The sequence below is a fragment of the Phyllostomus discolor genome, chromosome 4 (assembly GCF_004126475.2).
Source record: "Phyllostomus discolor isolate MPI-MPIP mPhyDis1 chromosome 4, mPhyDis1.pri.v3, whole genome shotgun sequence".
Taxonomy (NCBI): domain Eukaryota; kingdom Metazoa; phylum Chordata; class Mammalia; order Chiroptera; family Phyllostomidae; genus Phyllostomus; species Phyllostomus discolor.
The window spans coordinates 165744216-165759198 of NC_040906.2; the positions used below are offsets into that span (position 1 = coordinate 165744216).

The 14983-nt window shown below is 45.4% G+C and overlaps 1 protein-coding gene across 4 annotated transcripts in view; it reads left to right on the forward strand.

Moving 5' to 3' along the window:
* Positions 1-14983, forward strand: part of LOC114495672 (sine oculis binding protein homolog) — a 168429-nt gene that overhangs the window by 136919 nt on the left and 16527 nt on the right. For all 4 annotated transcript variants that reach the window (XM_028511044.2, XM_028511043.2, XM_028511045.2 and 1 more), the window contains one exon: positions 12094-14034. In XM_028511044.2, the coding sequence (XP_028366845.1) occupies positions 12094-14031 (1938 nt within the window). In that variant the 3' untranslated portion in view covers positions 14032-14034. The remainder of the gene's footprint in view (positions 1-12093; positions 14035-14983) is intronic.

Genomic DNA, 14983 nt, shown 5'->3' on the forward strand with positions numbered 1-14983 from the left:
CCCTGTCAGGGCACATGCCTGGGTTGCAGGCTAGGTCCCCAGTTGGGGGCATGTGAAAGGCAACCAATTGATGTTTCTCTTACATGTTGATGTTTTTCTCCCTCTCTTTCTCCCTCTCTTACCCTCTCTATGAAAATAAATAAATAAAATCTTTTTTAAAAAATCGGGGCAGAAAACAGTACTTGAACAATGATTAAAATAAAATTACAAAAAGAAAAAAGAAAAAAAATCAGGCTAATTAGCAAAGAAGCACAATATGGGGCAATTTACCTAGATATCTGCTAATACTATTCTCTCAGAAGCAGAGCGATTGATCATTCTTACCCATGCCTTGGAGGTAGTTCTGAGAATGTAGAGAAGTCGTGAGAGGAGTCCTACTTCGAAAACCATTTTTATTAATATAGAGAAGGGCTACTTGGTGAGTGGATGGAGAGGGGAGGTGACCTAACCATCTTGAAATGTACAATGGCAGAGGGAGACAGTGCTGGGTATGGTCAGCCCAGTTCCCTAGAGTTTAGAGAAGTCCCCAGGAAAGGTGGATTTGGTCCCACAATCAGAGAGGCTCAGTGTAGTTGGTGGGGGGAGCAACACAGGAGGTGGGAAATTTAAAAAAGGAATGTTGTATCAGAAAGGGTAGGATGCACGAGGGACTCAACCCTTAGGTACTGCCTGAGGCAATAAAAGGAGCTATCAGGGCTATGCTCGTGGAAGGGATAAGTGGTTGGATAGATCAGTATTTAAAGAAGTTTAACCAAAGAGAGTGAGGGAGGGCTGGGCAACTTTTATTTGGTTTCTTTTCATTGTCTTCATAAAGAGAACATTCTCTAGACTGTAAAGCATAGGAGAGACACCATAAAGACGGCTATGAATCCCACACTGGGGCAAAGAGATAGAGAGAACATAGCATGCTAAGCAAATTTAGATGTCCCAGACCTATAAGGAGATTTCTAGATAATTTCATATCTACTTTTGGATTCTATCCATGGATTTTATCATAATTAATAGGAAAGATTTCAAAAAGACAAAACTGGACAAATGTTGAACAGATTTTCAAAACTGGGGGTTTCGGATCTCTCAAACTCTAGACCAGTAGGCTTGATGGCTTACCCTCAGCAGTCCTTGAATATTCCATTAAAGACATGGTTGATGAGCACTTAGGAGAAAAAGGTTTTGGTTGGCCAGAAACTCAGAGTGAAGCAAGCAGCATGGTAGAACGTAAAGAGGATGGGTTGGAAGTTCTGTGTCTGGCGCCTGGCCCCACTATTGTTAGGCTGTAGCATTTAGAGAAACCACATCATCATTTGCAAGTAAAATGGGAAAAACAGTAGCTCCTGTAATTACAAGTTTGTTGTCAGAATTAAAGGAGATAACTTAAGTGAAAGCTTCAGGCCTGGTACATAACAGATACTCAATAAATCTTTGTTTTTTAAAAAAGCAAAGACCTAACAGCAGGATTGACTGCTAAAAAAATTACATGCTTTCCTGGGCGGCATTAATGGAGGCACAGCGTTCTGTGTGAGGGCGGGGGGAGTGCCCTGGTCTCTGTGCCAGTCGGGCTGTTGCCTCCCATTCTGGGCTCCACCCTTTACCAAGGCGAAGTACATGCCTGGGTGCAAGGCACCAGACAGACAGGATAGGAGGGCTCTGGGAACTTGTCCCTGGGGACTGAGTGCAGGAACTGGAGATGTTTAAAAATGCCAATCTGGGGAATCTACAAAGACTCCTTTTAAGTGTTTGAAAGGTTGAGACTTAGAAAAGTTGTCCTATGTTGGGACACTCTGGTGAACAGAACTCTCTGTGGGTAGAAGGGGCAGGGTTGTGGAGTTGCTAAATTTTCTAATAATCGAAGCTGTCTGACAACCAAATAGGCTGCACAGGGCTTTGAACGTACATCACACCTCTCTTCAGAAGGCCACCAGAGAGGTCTGTGCAAAGGAGAAAGACCACTGTGTTGTGACTCACTCTGTGGCTGTGCAGGTGGGCCTGGATGGTTCCCCCTGTCACAGGACGAATGAGTGCCACCCAGAAGACCATCTGTGTGGAAAGGAAACTCAGGCTTGCTGTAGGACATGCAATGGGCATTGCTTCCTTAGAAATCTAAATGCCTTTGGGTCTAAAATCTCAAAACAAAGTTATTATCAAATATTATTTAACTGTTTTTTAGAAGATTTGATTTTATTTTTAGCGAGAGGGGAAGGGAGAAAAAGAAGAGAAACATCGATGTGAGAGAGAAACATTGATCGTTTGCCTCTTATTCATGCCCCAGCTGGGGACTAAACCCGCAACCCAGGCATGTGCCCTAACTGGGAATCAAGCTGGTGTCCTTTCACTTTGCAGAACAACACCCAGCTAACTGAACCACACCAGTCAGGGCAGTTATGATCAAATAGTAGTCAAATGTTTTAATCCTGTAGTTTTAAAGGCAAATGAAAATAATCGTTGAGATAGTAGGGGCAGTATGGGGTTTGAAGCCGGGCAGGTCTTAGTTAGAGTCTAGAACTGCCAACTGTTATTTGTGTGGGTGACCTTGGACAAGTTATTTAACCTATCTAAAACCCAGTTATCTGTAGGATAAGGTACTTGTGGAGATGAATGAGGTAATCCATGTAACACACTTAGCATGGTTGATTACTAGCGCTTAAATAATGCTAGCTATTGTTACTAGTATACTCTACTATTATTACATCAAATTGGGGCTTCCAGTAGGCACTATAATAAAAGCTGTTATTTTTGCCCTGGCCAGAGTGGCTCAGTTTGTTGGAGTGTCTCATAAACCAAAAGGTCGCAGGTTCGATTCCTTGTCAGGACACATGCCTTGCTTGTTGGTCAGTCCCCAGTCAGGGTGCATCCTAGAGGCAACCAGTTGATGTTTCTTTCTCACATAAATGTTTCTCTCCCTCTTGCTCTTCCTACCTTCCCCTGTCTCCAAAATTAACAAGCATATCTTCAGGTGAGGATTAAAAAAATTTTTTTAAAAATAAAACCCATAATTTTAATGGGTGTCTTGGAGAGATTTGAGGTCTGGGCAGAGATGAGCTGAAGTGTGTCAGTCCTGACCATCCACAGGTAAGAGCTGGTTCACTCAGGGAGCAGAGAAATGTGCGAGAATCTGTTAAGAGAGGATTGAATGAGGCATTGCAAGGAAAGCCTTTCGCCAGGTGCCTGGCAGATTCCAAGCAATCATTATGTATATAGTGGGTAAGTGAACGACAGGTCACCAAGAGCAGCTGCAAGCCTCCGAGAGGCAGCCAGAGAGTGAGCTGAGGCACAGGATTGCCAGAGGGGCTGTTAATTCTGCCCAGCAGTGCCCTCGACCCGGACCATCTGCACACACACAGCCTTAGTATTATGGCATTTCAGTGATGCAGCCATTAGCCGATGCCAAGGCAGGTGAGGAGGCTGGAAGGCAGATTCAAATAAAATCCCCGGGGCAAAAATCACTGTTTCAGATATCACAGATAATAACTGCAATCCTTCCAAAAATTGCCATCGTTGGTATATGATTAGCTGTGTTTAACTAAAGCCACAAATTTTAAAATATGATTTATGCCATTTTCTACAAAGTCTGCATGAATTCCTTAATGGGGTGAATAACTACAGATAGAAGTCAGGTAACTTGCACACTTCACTTTTAACACATCAGTTTGATGAGTTTTCCTTTATATTCAAGTACAATCCAAGGTTCTTTCCCACAGTATTTTCCGGTAGAAAAGAGGCTCTTCTAGTCACGAGTGATGAGACTTCAAATATTCCAGTATACATTTAGAAAACAGAGGGAGTAAGGATAAATGAATTCAAAGATACATTTGAAAAGAAATTCAAGTATATACAAGGGGGGACCAAAAATGGAATTTATTTATAGAAAAATTGTGTATGTATTCTTAACATGTTTAAACTTCAGTCACCTTCAAAGTAGTCTCCACTTGATGCAGTACACCTACTGAGATGTTTTTCCCACTGCTCAAAACAGTTTTTGAACTTGTCGATCTTGATGCCTTTTAGTGCTTCTGCTATTTTTTGTTTTCTTCTTCCACTTTGGCAAAATGTTTCCCTTTGAGGACTTTTTTCATCCAGGGAAACAAAAAAAGTCACTTGGGGGGAGATTGGGTGAATAGGGAGGGTGGGATATAAGGGTCGTGCTGTTTTGATCAAAAACCGCTGAACACTCAACGCAGTATGGGAAGGTGCGCTTATAAATCTCCCTTCATGAAATGAGCAAATGCATTGAGAGTCTTCAAAACAATGCACTGAAGCCAAACTCAGCCTCTCACAACAACACCAGCTCTACACTGATACAGATGGGTTCCTAGAGCATTCACTTACTTGGGGAAGTCTGTACTACAAGGGGCCCGCCCTCCAGAAGATTATTCCAGGGTTGTTGTTGTTGTGTTTTTTTTGATTCTCCCTCGTATTTTGAAAACAAGGAGAATTACAATGAGCAAGGCAAATATAAATGTGAAAAAAATTCAAGATGTACATTGGAAAAAAAGAGTAGTTGGGGTAGAAGAACAAATATGGACTATTTTTTAGTTAAAAACTATTAGTTGAATTCTAACCTTTAGAACAAGCCTGTTGATGGAGGGTGTGGAGCACAGTGCTTCCGGGGGAGGAGGTGTGTGCAGACTTCTCCCGTGACTGTTAATAGACAGGCTTTGAGGTCCTGGAGGGCAGCTACGGAAATATCTTTCCTGCGCTGGTTCACAGTCCAGCGCCTTTTTAGCACAGCTCAGTACTTGTTTTTGAGTAAATAAAAACATTACAAATCGGAGGTCAGTTTTTCCTTAAGCTTCACTTTGAAGCAAAGATGATTAAATAAAAACAAAATAAAAATGTGCAGATGGTTAAATAAAAGCAAAAGAAAAATAAGCTGTGTGAGGTCAGGTGATGTTTCTTACTTATAAACCCATATCCCCGGTTCCTAGCCCAGTGCCTGACACATGGTGGCTCCTCAGTAAATGTTCATCATGTGAATAAATTGGATCACGTGATGGCAAACTTCCAGGAAAGGTCAGTTACAATGTCTGGAGTTGATTTTGAAACAAAAAGGAGAGTCACAGGGCGTGGCCATGGGAGACGGGGTGGGACGCTGCTCTGCCCTCTCGCATGGCAAGTTTTCCGAGTCTGCAGTTCCTCGCTGGTTATTTCTCCCCCACGTGTTTGCTGGGTGGTGCTCTCCCCACGGATGATTTCACTGTACTGCCGAGCACCTGAGGCTCAGAGTGATAAATACCTGGCCTTGCACAAAACTGGCGGCTGAATAAGTGGACTAGACCTCTGAGGTTCCTTTCAAGGCTAAATTTCATTGCTCTGAGATGTCGTGGGCTATTTCTGTGTTTTCTCAGGGCCAAATACTGGAAAACAAAGAGGCTGACAGTTGGCATGAGGTAGACCAGATTTTCCAATGTTTGAATTTTTCACTTTCCATCTGGATAACTTGTGTTAGGAACATGTAAGTTGCCTTGCTCCAGCTTAAAGCAGAAAGTTTCATGATAATATGCTAATGTTCTTAGGCAACCTAATAAATCAAACCAAAGGAAAAAATCACCTTCTTCTGAATCACGTGTTTGGCTGTGAGGATGGACCCGTGGTCACTGAATATAGGCCAGGATTCCATCCCGTTGGCTGTAAAAACAGAGACTTGGGTCAGTAACGAGCCATTTGTCAGTGCTCACTGAGATCCTGAAAACCAAGCCCGTCTCTGCTCTACCTTGCAGAGATCATGGCCCATGAGCAAGGGAAGGATCTGCCCTGGTGACCTGGGCCACTATTTCTGAAATCCAGCTTAAAACTTCTAAGATAAGTAGAATCTGATTCGTGGTATAAAGTTCCTACAGGGCAGTTTTCTAGTGAGATCTTAAATTCTGACAAAGGTGCCCATTAGCCTGTCCTGGAGTTCCACATCCCATTTGAGGAGAAAGAAGAGCAGAGAGTAACGGAGAAAGAGGCTTTCAAACTACAAAGCAAAACAACAACAACAAAAAACAAATAGAACACTTAAATAAAAAGAACTATGTATTGAACATCTTCATATTGGAATCTAAGCCTGTAGAAAATTTACTTTGAAAATGAACTTTTTCATGAATTTGCTTTTTTAAAAAAATAGTTTAGCCCTGGCTGGTGTGGCTCCGTGGATTGAGTGGCACCCTGCGAACTGAAAGGTCTGTGGTTCAATTCCCAGTTAGGGCACGTGCTTGGGTTGCAGGCCAGGTCCCCAGGAGGGGCTTGTGAAAGGCAACCGATTGATGTATCTCACACATTGATGTTTCTCTCCTCTCTTTCTCCCTCCCCTCCCCCTCTCTAAAAATAGAACATGGGGAAGGGAGGGAAAAAGAGAGAGAGAAACATTAATGTGAGAGAGAAACATTGATCTGTTGCCTGTTGTATGTGCCCCAATTTGGGACCAAACCCAAAACCCAGGCATGTGCCCTGACTGGGATCGAACCAGACCTTTCACTTTGCAGGAGGACACCCAACCAACTGAGCCACGTCAGTCAGGGCTGAATTTGCTTAAAAAAAAATGAAAACAAAAGGAAAAAAAAAAGAATAGCCATTGCTGGTTCTAAATCCCTCTCCTGATTTCTGTATGGCTTTTGTACATCTAATTTAATTTTGCAAGGAAACTTGGAATGTTGGGCTTCATTCCCCCCTTCCCCCCCCACCCCTTGCTCCGCCGGTCAGGTTTTGACGTGCCCCTCCTCCCTCCACGGAGGCTCATCCTCACAGGCATTGTGCCATTCAGGCCTTGGGTCAGCCTGTCTTAAAGGCCTGTGGTAGATACAGTGGCTCCAGCCCTGCCTTTGGAAGACAGTTCTGCCATGTAATGAGTCAAGCAGATCGTTCATCAGCTCTGTTTTTTAATAAAACATGAATAGCACAGTTTATGGCTTCCACTATTCAAACAGCAGTTGAGCCTAAGAGGAATTATTCATTTTAATGGTTTGAAAGCTCATTTCCAAGCAGCCGTGCTGCTTTATCAGCTTTAGCCCAAATTAGAGGTTGACCGGCCTTGGAAAAGAAGACAGCTCGGCAGGAGTTAAATGGAGCCCTCTCAGGATGGTGGGCAGCAGGACACGGTTCCTCATCACTGCAGACAGCCCTCAGTTACCTCTGGGACGGCCTCCTAGGAAGCGGGGTGGCTGGTGGGGGGCGGCGAGGTGCAGCATGTTCCATTCCACGTCAAAACCACGCAGGCTTGTAGGGAACGCTGTGGACCAAAATTTTTCTTTTCCTCCTCACACAGCCATAGAAACATCCTTCCATTAAGTTAAAATGAACTTTAAACATATGGGATGTCCCTAGGACATCAGCAACCATGAGGCAAACGGGCTAGGGACTGAAGAAAACACACTAGACGACAAGCTTACTGATGTGCCTGACACATAGGCATTACTTGCTAGTACTATTAGCTCCATCCCCAGATGGGGAAAACTGAAGCCGAGCTTTTTGTAAGCTTTCACTGCTGGTAAATAACGGAGCTCAGACCCAAACCCCAATCTTCTGATTCCAAATGCCACGTGTTTTTCATAGCATCCCTTTCTACTCAAGTGTCCCGATGGAAGCAGTGCCTAAACCCAAAGGAACCGTTTAATGGTGGGACCGTGGGACTGCAGGGGCAGACTGGAAGCGAGTGTTTGGGTGGCATCAGTCTGAGGCCTCAACTCCTGCTGTCTGTCAGGTGGCTCTCTGCAGATAGGGCGGACCTCAAACCCTGCGAATCGCTGATCGCCCTCCCCCACGTCTCTTCGTCCTCCTTTGCTTTACCCTTGGGTGAGCTCATGATTTTTTGAGCTGGCCTGGTGTACAATATCAATGCCACATTTAACAGGCCAAGATCTGAGAAACCAGCATCTTATTGCAAGTTACAGTTTTGCTTAAGGAGGTATGGATTCTGAGCTGTTACCTGGGTCCTATATTTGTGGAAAGTCAAGAGCACGTGAAGGTTTTGTTTTGTTTTTCAAACTGTTGAATATCTTTTTACTGTTCCATTGCTGAAAATGTCTTTGCCTTGATAAGAAAGATTTCAGCAAAAGGATTTCTTAATTAAATATTGCCTGATGCCAGGTTACCACTCAGAAGGCAGTGGCAGGTTCCATTAAAGAATGAACTTCACTCCCACAGCCAACAGCTGATTAATGTGTTAATTAGGTGCCCTGCCCCCCACCCCTGCAATCACCCAGATCTTCTCTTTAAGCCCAGCAGAATGTATATATTGTGCCCATGTGGGTAACCTCATGGCATACTTTGGCTTTGACTTTGGACGTTTATATAAAAATAAAGGCTCAGTTGCCAACATGAATAGCTTTCTTTCTTTCCAGGGGAAATACAAGATGGAAAGAGTTATAGGAACCAGAAGTCCTGCCTTTTGGTTTTCTTATATCAAGAGCAAGTGATATTTCTGCCGAGGCAGTGTCTTTGGAGCAGTTCAGCGGTGTAGGTTGCCACACATTTATTTCACAGGAAAGGAGTGAATCCATCAGGCCACTGAGCTTTATAAGTACTACCCTGGCAGACAGCCACCAAAATATAAATAGTCTAAATGGACTAAAGGAAATGTTCATTCTGTTGTTTAGAATTGGACACATCCCAGAAAGGTGAATTTAATCGTTTGGAGGACTGCTCTTGTGATGGGGTTGAATGGAGTACGCATTTGTTTATCTTTGTGATCTTTTTGTCGTCCTGGTGATACATTATGTATTTGTGATACGAAGCATTTCAGCTGTCTCGCTCAGTGGCGTTGCAAGAGCTGATTGTTCCGTCCCCAGATTGCCATCGTTAAACAGCTTCAGCCTCAGCTCTGTCCAATCTGGGACCTGTTAGGGAGAGGAGTGGAACCGAAGGGGCTGGGTTCCAACAGAAACAAAGCCGGGGTGGAATTGGGGGAGATCATCCCAGTGCCCAGTGAGCTGAGCTCTGCACTTCTTAATCTTTATCTCCTAAAATATCTGAAGGAATTTTGGTACTTCTTGGCATAATGAGGAAAAATAATGCCTCACAAGGTTTTTTTTTTAAGCCATCTGTGGAAAAACAAGGGAAGGATATCTCATAACACCACAATTCAGAAAACCCAAGTTTATGAGAAACATGTTGTGTATTTCGTGGATATGCAAATGTTATTTTATTAAAGAGCAAGATCTACAGTATATATTTTCACCTAACCACCACATCTTAAGTAATCAGCTCAGGCTCTTACGATGAAACTTTTAATTACTAGAAGTGTGTCATTTGTTAGCTGTCGAATGAATGATGGTACTGCATTTTACTGCCTCACATGATATAGCCATTTGTGCTGTAAATTCATTGACCTCCTCTTAAACGATGTGTCCTGTAAGACAGACTTGATTCATTATTTCTTAAGTGACAATTTTTTTCTCTAATAACTTTTTGCTTCCTCAGAAAGATGGCTTTCTGTATTTTTAGAACAATGTTCTGAGTGGAACTGTAATATGGCAAGGATACACATACATTCACACTCACATTACCCAAAGTGAGATGGTCATAAACTGCCACACTATTACCCGAGCACTTTGCAGCACTGCAGAAAGTCAGGTAGCTAAGTATTAGGCCTTTGCTTTAACTGGAAAGTGTGATGAAATAGAATTTTGCTTGGAACTTCAATGTCTGTGGTTCTTGTTATGTGGAAATAGACAAAATATGGTGGAGACTTCTCTTTTGATAACTGGGGTAGTTCTGTGAGCATTCCTTACTCATCAATGAATTATTGAAAATGAAGGGAGAACATTTAAGTTATTTTTAGATTATCTTCTATGACTCCACTTGAAAATATTTATTTAGCTTGAGGAAACAGAGGGATCCTCTGGAGGCAGATAATTCAATCTGGCAATTTAAAAACCAATTAAGGATTTCAGAAAACTCTTTCCCCTTATGGTTAAAAGAGAAGTTCCAAAAGAAATATGCCTCAAATTTTGGTATATTATTTTAATTAGTTTAATTCATTGTTGATGTGTTTTAGTTCATGATTGAAGAAGTTATATTTGATCCTTCACTTAAAGCTTATAAGTTGATATTTTAGGCTTTCTGTGGATGCCTAGTATTGAAACAGAATCAGGCGGCTTTATTTCATATTGGAATTTAAATGTCACAACATTATACATTAACTTTGTAAAAATTATTGGATCTTAAAAATAATAACTTACATGTGTCAAGTTTTCACCATAGCTTAATTTAATCTTTGTCTAGATGGTAATTTTGAGGGTCTGATGGATTCTGTGTGTCTTCTCATCAGAAGCAATTCTGTACTTGTTTGTAAAGTAGACATCTCAGCTATGATTCTGTTGAAAAGTCCCTTCATTCTGGAGAAAACTGAAACACTGTAGTGAAACACAGGAGTATATTAGCATCGAAATTATTTTTTTGTCAACAAGTTATTGAAAGAGAAATGTGATGTGAGACCAAACAAAAAACGAATGTGTGCCAATAAGTATTTTTTATTCAATCTCAGATCATCAAGTATATTACCTGCAAATATCAGTGGAAAAAAGTGAGAAGGAAAAGAGTGAATTAACACTCGCACACCCACATCTGCCATGAGTGTGTGCACTCGCAACCACACGCCAGCATGCCATCACTGTTTATAGTCAGAGAAAGCTGAGAGTTAAATGGCACGAGTAATCAAATGCCCAGCATATGTCATGTTTGCATAGTTGATATGACCAGTCATTATTTAAATGTATCATCTTTCAATGATATTAATTTATCATAGTTTAAAAAAAACAACATGCACCAACAAGAGAACAACAGAGACCCTCCTCAGCAAAAGCAGGGTTCCATTCAGAGCAACACTGGAACCAGGGCTTTAGTGAGGAGAGGCTCAAATTCAATGGACTCACCGTTGCATGCATTTCAGAATTCTGCTGCTACTGTATGAATTGGGTGCTTAGGAAATGATAAAAAAGGGGGGTATAAGAAAAAGAAAAAAAAACTGTGTGTGTAATGTTCAGTCAAAAAGTAAGGCACTGAAAGAACTATTGAAAATTTTGACATCTGTTTATCTGTTTATAGCTATGGCAAGATTACTCATATTAATTCTTGTTTAAAATGCCATATGAAGGAAAGACATTTGTGCAAACAAGAGTCATATTTGAATTGTAGATCATGCCTTCACCATCTGTGAGAGCTGATGGTGTTGCAAAATTAATGTGTTAATGAAATCACAATAATTTCTCCAAAGTAATGGGTTCTGAAACCGAGAATGACTATTTTTTGAACTTTGATGTCTAGTGATTTCCAATTGGGAAAAGCTCTCAGCCTTTAATTAGTTCTACAGCCCAACTTTAAAATAAATTTGGTGATGCCTTCTTTTGCCAGGAGTAAGTAGATTTGAAGGGGGGTGGGGAGCCATAACAACTTTTGGAAAACGTTCTCTGGTGTTTGAAAAGTTGTTAAATAAGACTGCATGCCAAGAAATGTCACCAAAAATTCTGACTACTGAGAGAGAGTGGGCAAACAGCTCAAAAAATAATTCTAGCTTGCTGCAACATCACAGGTTGGGAATAGCTAAACCTCACACAGACTTCATGACTAATTCCAAGTTTCCCCTTGGAAGGCAGACATAATGATGTTCCGCGCTTTGTGTTATTGGTTAACACAGCACACCCTTTCCAACTGCATTATCGAACGCAGTCAATAATGTAAAGTGACTTTGCATGAGGAGAATTTTAAGGGGCTATATTTCAGAGCCCATTGAACTTTCTGGAGAATCCTTCTCTTCAAAACTATTTAGCTTTGCATTTACAATGAGCCTCTTTGACAAGTGAAAATGTGTGGGCAGGTAATATGGATTCCTTTTGGCCAGATCTCCCTTAAAGGAGACAACACAGTTTCTTACGTTTTTAAAAATAGGGGGATGATAAGAATTGCTGTTCTCAAGAGTTAATATTACTAAAGCCATTCTGGCTTCCAAGGAGAAATCATTTTACAAACATTTAAGGACTTTACCTTTTAGAGGGAAACACTTCTTCAGCCTGTTTGAAAAATTGTGATACGGTGTGAAAGAACCTTTACGTGAAACATGAAATGCCACCTACCGAAGGGAACCGCTCGTCTCACTCATTTCCTTTCATTGCTGTGTTGTAGGTGTGCGACTGGTGCAAGCACATAAGACACACAAAAGAGTATCTGGATTTTGGGGACGGGGAAAGGCGGCTTCAGTTCTGCAGTGCAAAATGTCTCAACCAGTACAAAATGGACATTTTCTACAAAGAGACACAGGCCAATCTTCCAGCTGGGCTGTGCAGCACATTACACCCTCCCATGGAAAATAAAGCAGAAGGCACCGGGGTGCAGCTGCTCACTCCAGACTCTTGGAATATTCCTCTAACAGATGCTCGGAGGAAGGCCCCCTCCCCGGTGGCTGCAGCTGGCCAAAGCCAGGGCCCTGGCCCATCGGCGTCCACCACCGTCTCTCCGTCTGACACTGCCAACTGCTCTGTCACTAAGATCCCCACGCCAGTGCCCAAGTCCATGCCCATCAGCGAGACTGCAAACATCCCGCCTGTCTCTGTCCAGCCACCTGCTAGCATCGGGCCTCCCCTCGGCGTCCCGCCCCGCAGCCCTCCCATGGTGATGACCAACCGCGGCCCGGTGCCGCTGCCCATCTTTATGGAACAGCAGATCATGCAGCAGATCCGCCCGCCCTTCATTCGCGGCCCTCCGCACCACGCCTCCAACCCCAACAGCCCACTGTCCAACCCCATGCTTCCAGGCATCGGTCCCCCACCTGGCGGCCCCAGGAACCTGGGCCCCACTTCCAGTCCCATGCACCGGCCCATGCTATCACCCCATATCCACCCCCCGAGCACCCCTACCATGCCCGGGAACCCCCCGGGCCTGCTGCCCCCGCCACCCCCGGGCGCGCCCTTGCCAAGTCTCCCGTTTCCGCCAGTGAGCATGATGCCAAACGGCCCGATGCCTGTGCCCCAAATGATGAATTTTGGGCTGCCGTCGCTTGCCCCGCTGGTGCCGCCCCCCACCTTGCTCGTGCCATACCCCGTGATCGTGCCCCTGCCTGTGCCTATCCCCATCCCTATTCCCATCCCTCACGTCAATGATTCCAAGCCCCCCAACGGATTTTCCAGCAACGGGGAGAACTTCATTCCGAGCGCCCCTGGCGATTCCTCGGCAGCAGGAGGCAAGCCAGGAGGACACTCCCTGTCCCCCCGGGACTCCAAGCAGGGCTCGTCCAAGTCCGCGGACTCACCGCCCGGCTGCTCGGGCCAGGCCCTGAGCCTGGCACCCGCGCCCGCGGAGCACAGCCGAGGCGAGGTGGTGGACCTGACGCGGCGCTCCGGCAGCCCCCCGGGAGCAGGCGGCCAGCTCGGCTTCCCTGGCGTGCTGCAGGGCCCGCAGGACGGCGTCATCGACCTGACCGTGGGCCACCGGGCCCGGCTGCACAACGTGATCCACCGCGCGCTGCACGCGCACGTCAAGGCGGAGCGCGAGCCCGGTGCCGCGGAGCGCAGGACCTGCGGCGGCTGCAGGGACGGCCACTGCAGCCCTCCCGCCGCCGGCGACCCGGGCCCGGGCGCCCCCGCCGGCCCCGAGGCCGCGGCGGCCTGCAACGTCATCGTGAACGGCACGCGCGGAGCCGCGGCCGAGGGCTCCAAGAGCGCGGAGCCACCGCCCGAGCAGCCCCCGCCGCCGCCTGCGCCCCCTAAGAAGCTGCTGTCGCCTGAAGAGCCCGCGGTGAGCGAGCTGGAGTCCGTCAAGGAGAACAACTGTGCTTCCAACTGCCACCTGGACGGGGAGGCGGCCAAAAAGCTGATGGGGGAGGAGGCCCTGGCGGGGGGCGACAAGTCAGACCCGAACCTTAATAACCCCGCGGACGAGGACCACGCCTACGCTCTGCGGATGCTGCCCAAGACGGGCTGCGTGATCCAGCCTGTGCCAAAACCCGCGGAGAAGACTGCCCTGGCGCCGTGCATCATCTCCTCGCCCATGCTCAGCGCCGGGCCCGAGGACCTGGAGCCTCCGCTCAAAAGGAGGTGCCTCCGAATTAGAAATCAGAATAAGTAAAAGGTTTGTATGTCCGCCCAGGCAATCCTCACCGTGAGCCAGTGCACCTCTCCGTAGTTTTTGTTTTTGTTTTGTTTTTCCCCAAGGTAGAAGTGAGAGAGATTGAACTGAGAATCATGGTTTAATCATACATGTTTTACAATACACCTTGTGTGGTCACTATCATCATTTATTTTGATCCAACATCATTCCCATTTTACAGCTGATGAAAGTGGGTCACAGCATGTAAGTGCCATGCCCAAGGTCACTTTCCTAATGCTGAAGCCCAGTCTCGAACCTCACTTGAACCGCCCTCTCCTTAATTACACTTTTATTATTATGCTCACCTCTGTAATTCACCTTATCGAAAAAGAGGAAGATGTGTGGAGGAAGGTACTCAAGGCCGGTAAATATTCCGTCATGAGGTTCAAAGGGCTTTGGTAAAAGGTAAGCTGGGCAGCTTCCTGGAGCTGCTATACTCATAGGCGGAATGTCCCAACTCACCACATTTTCTCGATAACCGCGGGGTTCCGTTTGCGAGATGAAAACAAAAACTACCCTTCTTACATGCTCATGCCCGCGGAGCCTGCGCCAGCGAGCCCCCTGTGTCAGGCAGAGCGTTGGAGCAGCAGCTCACAGCTCCTGCTCGTGGGATCTCTTCCTTCCTGTGTCACCAACCAGCACTCCCCAGGGCATGCTTCCAGCACCACTGACCAGCTGTGCTTTCTCCCGAGTTTTGGAGAAAATCAGCAGTTCAGCTGGTGGGTGGCTCAGCTCTGCAGACAGTGGGAGGCTCTGACGGAGAAAAGGGGCCACATCACTGCAGTGGATGAGAGTGTACACCTCTGACCCCAGCAGGGGATCCTGCTTAATGCCAAGTGAGCCGTTGATAGTGAGTCCAGAATTTCAGTAAGGGGAAGGGGATCTCACATGTGTGGTGTGCCCCCAATCCTGGTGGAATTGGCATCATCTT